Consider the following 13172-nt stretch of genomic DNA (forward strand, 5'->3'; position numbering starts at 1 on the left):
TGTTTGGCATGTTTATATTTAACAATTTTACTTTAAAACTCTCAAATAATTAAGATTAGTAGTAGAAGTAAATCCCATTTCTTTAAAAAGATCAGATGTTCCAGAGAGGAAGCAAGGAGCTGGATTTTGCTCCTCTTTGTAGAATTTGCAGCAGTTTGTTCAACAAGAGTAAGTATGGACAATATTGAAATGGGACTTATTCTACGTACATGTTTGGAGTGTTAAAGCACAATCCTATGCATGCTTACTCAGAAGTAAGTGCATGCAATGGGGTTTACTCTCAGTAAAGTGTTCATAGGACTGCAACTTTCATCTTACGAAGTATCAGATTGGTGTGGAAGATGTTAGTATATTATGCTGTCTATTTTATATGACCCTGAGATGTCATTACAGGTATCTGCATCAGAATTGTTTCTGGAAAATAATAAAAAAATATTGCTACCTAGCAGAAACTAGTTATATGATACATAAAAATTGTGGCATGTGAACATGCTAAAAATGTGGCATGTTCAATAGGATGGCTCTTGTTGAAAGAAGCTTTTAGTGTGTGTTTCTGAAATTAAGAGCTTTTCGTAGGTGGGATTTTTTCTTTTTGTAAAGTGAGTTTAAATTATTTAAATCATCAGCTAAGCCTTGAGACCATTTGACTGTGAATTATTATTTTTTCCCTTTCTAATGCTTTATTATGAAAATCACATTTGGTAAGACTTATGCTTAATTGGACTTATGCGGTAACACACATCTAGATCATGCATTTTAATGTCCCACAAATAAACTGAATGAATTTGAAGTTAGAAGTTGGCTTTTCTTCTAAATCAAAATGCAAACACGTTTTTTTATGAATGCTGAAATGTAATTGAAATGTTTATATTACTAGAAATGAAATATTTATCAAGGGATGAAAACAGAAACTTCAAGGAAGTTGTAGAGATTTCCTAAGTTTGGTGTAATAATAATAATAATAATAATAATAATAATAATAATAATAATTTTATTATTTATACCCCACCCATCTGGCTGAATTTCCCTAGCCACTCTGGGCGGCTCCCAACAGAATATTAAAGACACAAGAAAACATCAAACATTAAAAACTTCCCTAAGAAGTTACTAAGCATATAATAATAATATAACCTTTTAGTTCAGCCAACCACAGAAATAGCATACCTCAATATTATCTTAAAACATACTGCTTTGCTAAGTGAATGCCTGCAAAGAGATCACATTCTGTCTTGCTGCACATCTCTGTGATGAAATAGAATCGCCTTCTTCAAGCACTTCTGCTTAAGAGATCTTCACTGTGCTCAAATCCTTTGTTTCCCTCCTGCTTCAGTAGTGCGCCATACATTCCTTTGAAATAATTCCCTCACTAGGTTCAGAAGTCATGCAGCCTGAACCTGCTTGAGTACTGTTGAAAGTAAGCCCCACTGAGTTCAATACGATAGGCTTGCAGCCTTGCTTCAGAACTTGTGGTCCCTGTCATATTTCAAGTAGTTTGTTTTACATTTCACTTCTATCTGTAAACTACTGATAAACGTTTATTTCATACAGGCATCTGAAACATTGTGAGCCACTGCACAAAAACTAACTGCAGACATTAATTAATAAGGAAAAGCATGTTTAGTTTCTGGACGTTGCTTTATGTTGTTTTTAATTAGAGCTCTATTAGGGAAAAAACCCCTCACTGGTGCTCTGTCATTCTAAGGAGCTCACTATATTATTGAATTCACTTACTTTGGGCACAATCAATCTGAAGTTGGAAAACTTGAGCATATGTTTAACAATCAATCCCACTGAAATCAAAGGGACTTAATAATCCTGTTTAATGCCAGTTGAAATGCAACCATTATTTAATTCTGCATTCCCTACTTCCGATTGTTTACATGAAAATGGCTCTGCGCTTAATTATTTCAAAAGATTTATTTAATTTTAGAACACATGTCCCAATCAATGTTAACACATGCCTTAAGCATTTAAGTTTATTGTCCTTTAAGCAGTTACACACACATTTTCATTAATTCAGTTACAAATGCAATGCATTTGCACACATGAGAGATTTTAGCTTGCAAACTTCCTGACAAGTTACTGGAAAAGTTTCTTAGTTGTATGCTATGACATCTGTAGTAAATGTCATTTTAAAACTGTAGCACAGTTCCCATAAAATGGGTGTGGTTGGTCTATTCACAAGGATTTTGGATAACAATCAGAAGATATTCCTTATCTGTGGAAAAAGATAATAAACAATGAAAGTGGTGGCAAATGCTTACAGCTTGTTCTATTTCAGCTATTCCTTATTTTTGCAATATACTGTTGATTCACCTTGGGCAAAATAATGAAGACCACTGCTTGTGCCCACTCAGTAGACAAAATGAAACACTTCAAAAAATAATAATAGCCATTGTTTATCAAATACCATCTTGATGTACAAACCCAAGTACTAAAAGCAAATCTGTCCCATGTTAGATTGGTGGTTTGGGAGTCATTTGTCACCAACAGTAAGTAGCTGCAGTTTTATGTGCTAATTGGCCAAATCCAGCTTTGGAAAAATGGTTTTTCTTCACACATAGGAAGCAGTCTTATACCAGATCAAACAAATTTCTCGTCTAGTCAGGCACAGCAATCAGCTATAGTCTGGCCTTGCCACACAACGTGATAGATAAATGCTGTGCCCTCTCTATTTAAGCAATTAAAGGATCTGAAGGCAAGCACATCCCTTATGCTTTTGTCTTCCTAACTGAAATAGGAAGACAGATGTTTCACAGCAGCATTGGAGCAATGAAAGGGACCTCAAAAGCCACCCACACAGCAGTTGGAGCAGTATTTTCTTTTGGAAGACAAAAGATATTACCTGGGGCAACCATGATTTCATGTTTCTTTGATCTAATCCTGAGAAAGGTTAGATCATTCTGGGGATCGATATCTCTCACTGTGCTTTTTGCTTTCATAGTGAGCTGATGAAGGAGACCCGCGTATTGTACTGTAGTTGAGTTGTCGAGAGAGGTTCTGATTGGGATGCCTGAAAAGGAAGTCATTTGCTGCTTTAGGATTAAACAGGGCAACATCAGAACCAAAACTGCATCCGAGGTTAAGGACCCTTCTGAAAAAGCCATTTTTACTCTGGAGAAAGAACAGCCAATCAGCAACTGTTACAGGTGAGGAGAGACAATTAAACCATAAATGGGAATCTTTTGCCTCATTTTGCTGCCTGGTATCAGAGAATAGAAAAAAGGAGAAGGGACAACTAGTTGGGAAGTAAACTGCCACCCCTACTCCATGCGTTTCAATGAGGTTTCAGTAACCTATGAGACAAAGGTTGTAGACTAAGATTGTCAGGCTGTAATTAAAATTACTTGCGCCAACCCTATGAAAAAGAGTTTTCAACAGTCTTCTCCAGGCAGCTTGATATCCATTTCTGCTTAAACTGAATAACTATTATCAATGGTTACTAGCCAAAATAGGTATGTTTTACCTCCACTGCCAGAGGAATTATGCCTTTAAATACTAGTTTCTGAGAATCACAACCAGAGAGTGTGTGCTATTGTACTCAGGCCCTGCTTACAAGCTTCCCACAGGCATCTAGTTGGCTACTGTGGGAAAAGGATGCTGGACAACAAGGTTCAGTTGCCTGATACAGCAGGGCTCTTATGCCCTTACGGACCCTCCAAGTGTCTGTATTTTCCAGGGACAGTCCAAGATTTTCAGAAGCCATCCCAGTTTCTGATTTGATCCCAGAATACTTTTCCTTAGGACGTCCCTATTTTCATTGGAGAAATGTTGGAGGGTATGAAGTTATGCAACTCCTGAGCCAAGGAGATAACTATACAACCTTTAGAAGACATCTGAAGGAAGTTATTTAATGTTTAATGGGTGGTTTATAAATAATAATAATAATAATAATAGTAATAATGGAATAGCATGTCCCTATTTTCATTGGAGAAATGATGGAGGGTATGCCCTTATGTTCATTAAGTACAGACATCTGGAGATACTGTAAAACCTACTGCTTGGGTAGGCACGTGAATCTTCCCTCAAGAATCTCAGTATATGGGGTACCTAGACAAATAGCTACAAAAATAATAAACGGTCACAGACACTTGAGATCGTTACAGTAGTTATATACTGAGTGAAACCCCAACTTCCAGTAAATGGGAATGCTGCCACCAATTTTAAAAAAACCCCTGTAATTTTATCCAGTGCCTTTTTAAAAAATAAAAAGGGTGCTGGTACTCCTCATGAAATCGTTGCAGTAAGTGCCACATTTTTAACATGGGGGGGGGGAGGGAAGTGCTGGTACTGTGTACCCTTTAGCACCTCCAGAAAAAGCACTGATTTTATCCACTGTGTTAAAGTGGCAAAAGTGTCTTTAAAAACAGCATTTGTGAACTTGAAGAAAATGCTGAGGCCTCACACACAAGTCACAAAGTACCCATCAGCCTCTTGATATCAAATAAACTATTCACCCTGATGACTTCTGCAGATTAAAAGAAACCAGTCCTCAGCTTTGAATTCAAACTGTAAATTAGCTTAAAGCAAGATTTCTGCCAGGGTGAAAAACAGCACCAATCCAAGAAAATGTTTCATTAAACACACGAGCCTGCCAGGTGCAAGAGACCACATTCTTTGCTAAAATTAACCCAACTGCAAAAGTATTTTTGTTCAAGACCCCACTGTTACATAATTGCCTCAGGAATTCAGTTTATCTTTTAGTACTCTAACAATATTAAATGCTGGGGGAAGCTGCTGCTGAAAAGAACTCCAAACCAAAAAGGCTCAGCTAAGGATTGAAGAATTGAGTAACTCGGCCCAGAATGGAAGCACACTGCCTGTGTGCAGCCCTCCTTTCCTCCAGTATGCTATGGCAGAGGTGGGCAGACTGCAGATTTGCGGATGTACTTTGGATTTTACAAAATTCCCAAGTGCACTAACAGGAGACAGATGCTGTGGGGGATGGGTGTAGATTTAGAAAGAAGGAGCAGAACGCCTTCAAATGATGCTCAGCCCATGGATTTCTTTTCAGTACCAGAACTGAGCTCACAATCGTTTCATACAGAAACCCACCCCTTGTTTTTCCATTCAGCTTTCTTTGTTTCAATAGCCTAATCTGGAAGGGGAAAGCAACTTTGTTGTTGTTGCTGTTTTAAAACATTTGGAAGATGGAAACCCTTGCAGATCTACTGCAAATCAACCTACTAACTACCAATAGATCCCAATCTACCTCCAGCCTATCCCTGGCTTATGATTTTACAAGAATTCAAATAATCATGGAATATGGATTTTTTTTTAATGTCCATATATGAAAATCTGAGGGAAAACCTATTTCTAATTTCATATCTTAATGTAATAAATTTTGGATGAGAATGTGGTATTGAACCTAATAAGCTGATTTATATTGTTTCAGTTCACTGCTCCAGTATTGTCAACTTTGATTGGAAGTCCTATTGATGGAATGCCAAACTGAATAAAACTTGTGAAGCACTGTGCAAGTCAGAAGAGCTCTAACCAGCTACACCATGAATTCAAGTTAGTTTCTGATGCAGAGTAACATAACTGCATAACTCACGTAACTGTCTTTAGTCGTACACCTTATACACTCTTCTTTATTAGCTTAAATATAATAGAAGTTTTTTATTTGCTTCATTGATTTCCAGTTTAACCCAACCAACCATCCAAATTCATTATCTAGGCTTGCCAGAATAAAATATTCCCTTAATTTTATCACCTTTTTAAAAAGGAGATTTCAAATATAAAAAGAAAAATTCCAAAAGGCATCTTTTTGTAAAAAGCGTTGAGTGTACTTTTGAGAACACCCAAAAGGCAGATCTTTACCTTCTGCATTTAAAACAATAGTTCCAATAACTCCTTTATGTGACTGGATCCTCTTTAAAGTTTCTTCTACCTCTGCCTGTAAAAGAAGCAAAATCACTGTACAAAATGTGAGCACTAGCCCATAACATTTTGGCAGCAGCCAAGATTTCTAACCAATTTCTAACCAGTTTTGGTCTCCAGCTCCAGAACATGGGATAGTAGCTAACTAAATCAAAATCAGAGCAGACCCACTGAAATTAATAGAGTTTAAGTTAGTCATAACCATTAATTTCATTGGGTCTACATTGGATCCAGCTCAGCAAACTAGCTACTGAATTAACAGCAATGGAGCATTTGTGGAGGGAGTCCTGTTGCAAAACAGCATCTGGAATTATGGAATCCTGCTGAAGGCACTAGGGAACAAGGCTGCTCTGCATTAATGGGGCAAGTCGGAAGGGACATGCTAGTGAAGCAAGAGAGGCGCTATGTTAAAGGGTAGATGGTAAGATGGAGGCTTAAAATGTCATCTATATTGTTCTTTAAAACCCAGCATTAAGACAGCCACCTGCAGCATCCTCTACTCCCACATATAGTAGTCTGCTCATGTGGGGTTTCCTGCTACCCTACCAACACCCTGATAGCAGCAATACTGAGAGCAGAAAGCCACATTCAGAGTTGATAAGAAACCAGATGGATTGGCTCCTTAAAATCCAAGTTAAACTCAAGCTCTTTGGTTGATTTATGGAGGCAAGAACCAGCATACCTACTTACACAAAAAACTTACGTTCAGTTTGCTCGTGGTTGCAAAAAAAATTACATGACTCATAGATAGAAGGATGGGAACTCCCCCCCCCCCGCATTAAGCAATGGTTCCGCAAGATTTTGGAGACATTAGTCCTTCAATAAGTAATCCATCAAGTCCAGGTTATATGACACTGTTCTTATTTATAATTTTCTGAAAGGATGAATATCAGTTAAGAAAAGTGCCAGCACATTATAAAGCGATAGTACTAATTGTAAAAGTCTTATTCTATTTACAGGAAAAGTGTGTGTGTGTGTGTGTGTGTGTGTGTGTGTGTGTGTATCCTAAAGTATTTTACAAGTTAAATGCAATAAAAACAGCAAATATCAAAACAATTATGTCAATATTGTCTTTAATATTTTTCCATCTTCTCTCCCAATCCCTTTTCCTTTTCAGCGAGCCTCGGAGCAGGGACTGTCTTATGATTGTTATCTGCAAGCCATGCTGAAAGCCTTATTTGGCTTAAAAGTGTGGCAGGGCAATGAGGGTGGGATATATACTACCCATATCTATGTATCTTTCTATATCTATATATCTCTGTGTGCAATATGGATTCTGTTCTATTGTACAAAGTTGATTAAAAGCAAATATAAAGCAATTAAATCTATATATTCTCACAATCTGTTCATCCCATTGTAACTATCTCTGCCAGCGTCTACCTGAATCCCATTAGGCACATCACCTTCACCAGCATTCCAACACATTTCTTAGCCACAGAGTATGTACACAATCACACCTGGCAAATTACATGCAACTCAATCCTACTTTTTTTTTTTTTAATCTCAGAAGTAAATTGTACTGGATCAGGGTGCTTTGCCCAAATTAGTGTGCAAAAGATTGCAGCTTTAATCACTGTTTTGCTGCTGCCTCTGCTTCTGTGTGCTGTCACATTTAAAATTCATTCACTCTTACTTTAGCCGTTCACAAATTTTAAAAGGGCAGAAAATGAGCGAAGTCTGCTTGTCAGGTATCACATCCAAATAGTGCTTTCCGCATTTTGCATAACAGGGCAAGTAATTTTAGGGTGTTGTCAGAAAAGCACCGAGGAATATTAATGGATTTATCATGACAGAAGCTTTGGGGAAGCGTGAACCAACCATACCACTACTAGCAGTTAGTATATTACAGTCAGTGTTATTATATGTGTTTACATCTGGAGGGCCACAGGTTCCCTATCTGTGCTAAACACACTTACCTAGGAGGTGAGCGCAATGGGGCTACTTCTGAGTAGGCATGCGTAAGATTCTTCTAGCCTTAAGAAATGTACACAAGTTCTCTTGTTTTGCAAGCAAGTTCAGAGTTAAACATACACGGGGTTTCAGTCTGAGGCTGTAATCCTAAACACACTAAATAGGGAGGAAGATCTTCTTTACTAGGGTGGTCAGGTGAAAGCAAAGAGGATGCAGCCCTTGCAGAATTTAATAGCTGAATATCTGAGCAGGTGAAATCCCCTCTTCTATGCAACTAATAAAAGCTGGAGAAGCCACACCCTCACTGGCGGAGGAAGAGGAGTGCGGGGGGGAGTGCACCGCCCCCAGTAGTGTGATCCCAGCAGGGTGCCATCACAGCTGCCTCCCCCGCCCGTGCTGGGCGCCCCACCCCCGCAGGCGGTGCACCCCACCCCCAGGACGCGTGCCCCGCCCCCTACGGGCAATAAGAGACTGCTGCATTGGGACATTTTTTAAATTACCCCCCCCCACACACACATGTCAGCACCAAAGGAAGCTGACCACATCTTAAGATACTTAAGATAAAAAGGTAAAGGGACCCCTGACCATTAGGTCCAGCCGTGGCTGACTCTGGGGTTGCGGCGCTCATCTCGCTTTACTGGCTGAGGGAGGTGGCGTACAGCTTCTGGGTCATGTGGCCAGCATGACTAAGCCGCTTCTGGCAGAGCAGAGCAGCGCACGGAAACGCCGTTTACCTTCCCGCCAGAGTGGTACCTATTTATCTACTTGCACTTTGACGTGCTTTCGAACAGCCAGGTTGGCAGGAGCAGGGACCGAGCAATGGGAGCTCACCCTGTTGCAGGGATTCGAACTGCCGACCTTCTGATACTTCACCTTTACTAAGGAGAATCATAAGGATGATTATGAAAGAGCTTTTGCCATATTTGATGAGCATTTTATTCCCAAGTGTGACGTAGTTCATGGAAGTGCTTGTTTCCGTTAGAGGGTTCAGAGGCCTTGGGAGCCAGTGGAAACCTTCGTGAGACACCTTATGAAATGGTAGAAAACTCTGATTTTGAGGACGAAAAGGAAGATCGCATCAAATACATGGTACTGATAGGCATCCTGGAAAATGGACTCTCAGGATGCAAATGCATACACATTCAACCCTTCATACTGCAATAGGAATGGTGAAAAATCAGAACAGAGATCAGAAATCATCAGAAAGTAACCTGGAGGTCTCCAGCAAGCATAATGCTAAAAGAAGAAAGTACTCATCCACAGAAAGCACTACTAAGAAACTCTCCTGAGCAGCTTGGAGTAAGCCTCAGACAAGTTCAGACTTTTCTCAGGTATACTAGATGTGGAGGGAAACCACACCCCTGGGGTGAGATGCCCAGCCAGAAGAACCTGATCCCACAAGTGTAAAAATCTTGGGATACTTTGCAACAGGCTGCCAAACTAACAGAAGTAGCAAATGGCATCCCTGATATACTTTTTTCTTTGATCTATTGGTTATAATAATTAAGAGCCAGCATTAAGAGTGGAATCAAACATCTGTGGCAAGACCATAGACTTTAAAATGGATTCAGGTGCTGATGTGACAGTCATATCAGAAGAAACACATCTTAATCTTGATCCATCTCTTTTGTTGACACCTGCTGGTACCAGATAAAGTTGACCTGGAGGACCCTTGACTTTTTTTGGGACAATTCTCTGCAAAAACATCATACAATAATAAAATATTCCATTTCAGTGTGCATGTGATTAGAGGATCAAAAGCAAATAGCCTCCTCCACTACAGTGTAGCAACCACAATGGCTTTTGTATTATTATTTTTTTAAAAGATATTTATTAAAATTTTAATAGTTACAGAAAAAAGAAGAAAGAAACAGTAAAAAGTTCACAATATATCAAAAATAAAGAGGAAAAAAAAAACAATACAACAAAGCAACCAGAAAAGCAAAAACATTTAAAAAACACATCCAATATCTCTATATCTCTACCTTTCATTTACTTGTATCATCGACCTCCTCACACCTCCCTTTTTTGTATTCTTGTTCAATTAGCTATTTCAGCAAATCCTTTCCATCTTTCTCAATTTTTGTTCTATAATTTATCTTAACACAATCTGACCTTAAATTTTACACTTTGGCCCATTAACAATCTATTTTTACTTAGTTCTTTATAACATTTCTGCTAAAACCATGTAACTTCATTCCCGCATCCTTCTAACATTCATTAATTTTACAATATTTCTGTAAATATACTTTGAATTTTTTCCAATCTTCTTCCACCGACTCTTCTCCCTGGTCTCGGATTCTGCCAGTCATTTCCGCCAATTCCATGTAGTCCATCAGCTTCATCTGCCATTCTTCCCGGGTGGATCATCTTTAAATATAAATTTTGGTGATAGGCTCTCCTTTGCATAGAGGACCAATTCTTTAGAATTGGAAAATTCCAACCCTTGTAGCAATTTCAAAACCCTCCTCTAGAGGGAAATAGTTACTAGTTATATTGTGTTAGTCCAAAATGTCACTTTTTAAAAACACAGTTGCACCAATATATTTAGTATCAAATCTCAGTTACTATTACTCAGTTGCTTTTACTTCTTTTAGTCCTTTTTGTAGTCAGAAGAGGATAATTGAGACAATGTATCACTCTTGTTTCACTAGCTGTCAATGAACAGTCTATTCACAGTCTATTCAGCACTCCAAAATACAACAGTCTTAATGGCAGCCCGTTCCCAGGTTCTGAGCGATGGAAATTTAGCTTCTTTCCCCCTCTTTTTGCAGGCAAATATTGTCCAAAACTCCCCCCCTCTTCTCCTGCTTCCAAAGGGGGGGGGGGTTCGCTATTTTTAATGCTGGAAATTTGAACGTTTAAGATAGACTTTCCAAGGCTTTAGCTTAAGCCTGTTTGCTTCCGACTATTTACAAAGGAGGAAGGCGGACTTCCTGTTTTAAGCCTCCCCCCGTTTGTTGCCAAATTCAACTTTTGAAACTCCGATTCTTCGCTTTACTCATGGGTAGTTACTTTTAGATCCAATTATCCACAGGAAAAAGTCAGCGCTCTCTGGCAACGGCTGTGCGGCTTCACTCCGTGGAAGTAGCAGTCGATTCAAAGCATTGCGCCGCTCACCCCACTTCGCTCCGGATCCCTGAAAACGGGTTTCCCCGTGAGTAGGGGAAGCGCAAAAGGTGCCCGCCGAATCCCAAGTTAACAGGCTTCACCCGCCTGTGATTTTTAAAGGGTCTCCGCCTTCGCCGCGGCGGCCAGACCCGATTTCTACAGAGCGGATACCCCTTGTTCAGAGGAATTCCGCCATTGCCGATGGTGGAAGTCCCACAATGGCTTTTGTAAAGAAAATAGGTAATATTGAAAGAATGTATGGAGTTCTTGGACTCTTAAAAGGAGACTGTTTATATTATTTTGAAGGATAATGCAAAACCATATAGCGTATGTTCACCTCGGAAATTCCTGTTTCATTGCACCACAAAGTAGAATATGAACTAAAGAGAATGGAAGAAGCAGGTGTAATAAAGAATCTTACAGATACTTATAAAACTGTCACTATTCTACTGGAGTACTAACATTCTTGAATCTGCAAGGCTGTTCTAGTTACGTTGAACAGTAAGAATGGAAGACTCAGGCCATTGTAAAGAAGTACCTGTCATCCAGATCCTGTGTCATTTAGGCCAATTGAGGAGAATTTATTAGAAATCACAGACATCTACAGTTAATGCCAAAGACAAAACAAATATCAGGAGAGATCCCTTGTGTATGTCTAGACTTGGCATCAGGAGATCTACCTGTTGCAACACAGCCAGAGAGGGAAAAAGATAAACAGCCCAAGAGCCAAGTTGTTGCTTGTTATGGCCAGGTAGTCAGGAAGCCCCTTCTTTTTGTGGACCATTACTAGCCATGCGTTTGTTTTATTTCTAAATAGAATTCATATAATAAGGACTGCAAGTAACTGAGGGAAGGAGATTTGACAATGCATTGGCCTAATCATTATGCATTAAGTTTCCCTTCCCGTTCTGAACAGTCAACCTCAGTTTATTTTGCTTTTTAAATATATAATTTATTTGCATTTAAATTCTGCTTCATGGCCCAGAACGTGGCTTCTGATGCAGCACCCAATAAAAGGAATCATGTTTGACAACAAAGCAAAATGTATGCAACATAATGGGAGTCAACACTTTACAATATAAAAGCAATGATTTCAAAAGCCATGGTTGCTAATATATGCATTTTAACATATAACATGTTGGAGTGATGTGAACAACGGGTTAAATAGTGTGTGGTCTCATGTCTTGAGTTAATAAATCCCCCACATCTGGATGATCTGAGATAAGAGATTAGGTGCCCTGGGTTACTATAGCAGCAGAGGAGAGATTGAGTGTATGACTTGCTGACTCATTCACCCTCCCATTGGTTGAGGAATGTAGAGGCGAGTATGATAGTCTCTAGGGCAGGGTTTCCACAACTTGGGTTTCCAGGTGTTTTGGGGCCACTGGTCCTGCTAGCTAGGGATGATGGGAGTTGTAGTCCAACAACAGCTAGAGAACCAACGCTGTTCTAGGGCATTGCTTTCATTAAGTCATCTTGTCTTGCCCTGATGCTGTCCTGTTTGCTGTTAGAGTGATGGAGAAGATCTCCATAAGCCACATGAAGCTCTGCAAGAAAACATTTTAGTTTTCCATGAAGAAGTGAGTACCGGTAATTTCTACCTCAAACTGCATTCATGATCTTAACGACCATCTTCATGGTGTCCTTCCATTTCAGTTGATTGACACAAAGTGATTCTTGGTGGATGATACAATAAATGAAAGGACATTTGATGCCATGCTTTTGAAGCAGCCCCACAAGCCCCAAAGTTTTCCCTGTCATTGATGATGCACCATCTGTTGCTACAGAACTTAGCTTGATGAAATCTCTGATTTTCTGGAGGACGGCTACAACTTCTTTGCAGATATCTTCTTTTGTCATACTAGAAGAAAAGCTATGACTAATAGCTCCTCCAAAACAGTGAAATGGCTGGCCATGCCACGAACAAATATTACGAGCTGTGCAATGCCCATCACATCAGTGCTTTCGGCAAGGACAATTGAAAAATATTGTGCATTCAACAGTTCCTCGTGCAGCATGTCCAATACATTTCAAGATAAAGACTCTATCTGGCGCGACACCATTTGATGTGTCAAGGGCACTGATTAAAAACGCTTTACTGTGTTTTCCTCCTGAAAGGCTTTGGCCATATTTATAGCACAGAATTTCACAAATTCACCATCGTGAAACGGTTTCATATGTTGCCCTATTGATTCTGCCACAACAGCTTCCTGTCAGTTTGTGAAAGTGTTGCGTCTGATGGGTGAGTTTCTTTTTTTCAGTTCCTT

The 13172-nt window shown here is 39.4% G+C and overlaps 1 protein-coding gene across 1 annotated transcript; it reads right to left on the minus strand.

The window, feature by feature from the left end:
* Positions 1–1891: 1891 nt before the first annotated feature.
* On the minus strand, positions 1892–12765 carry DYNLRB2 (dynein light chain roadblock-type 2; the record flags this gene model as incomplete). The annotated part of the gene is made up of 4 exons (XM_082232486.1): positions 1892–2218; positions 2846–3013; positions 5824–5971; positions 12514–12765. The coding sequence occupies 4 exons, from the start codon at positions 12763–12765 to the stop codon at positions 2175–2177; spliced, it is 612 nt and encodes a 203-aa protein (XP_082088612.1). The 3' UTR covers positions 1892–2174.
* Between the last annotated feature and the right edge of the window lie 407 nt (positions 12766–13172).

The sequence above is a fragment of the Podarcis vaucheri genome (genome assembly GCF_965113315.1).
Source record: "Podarcis vaucheri genome assembly, chromosome: 7".
In the NCBI taxonomy this organism is placed as follows: Eukaryota; Metazoa; Chordata; class Lepidosauria; order Squamata; family Lacertidae; genus Podarcis; species Podarcis vaucheri.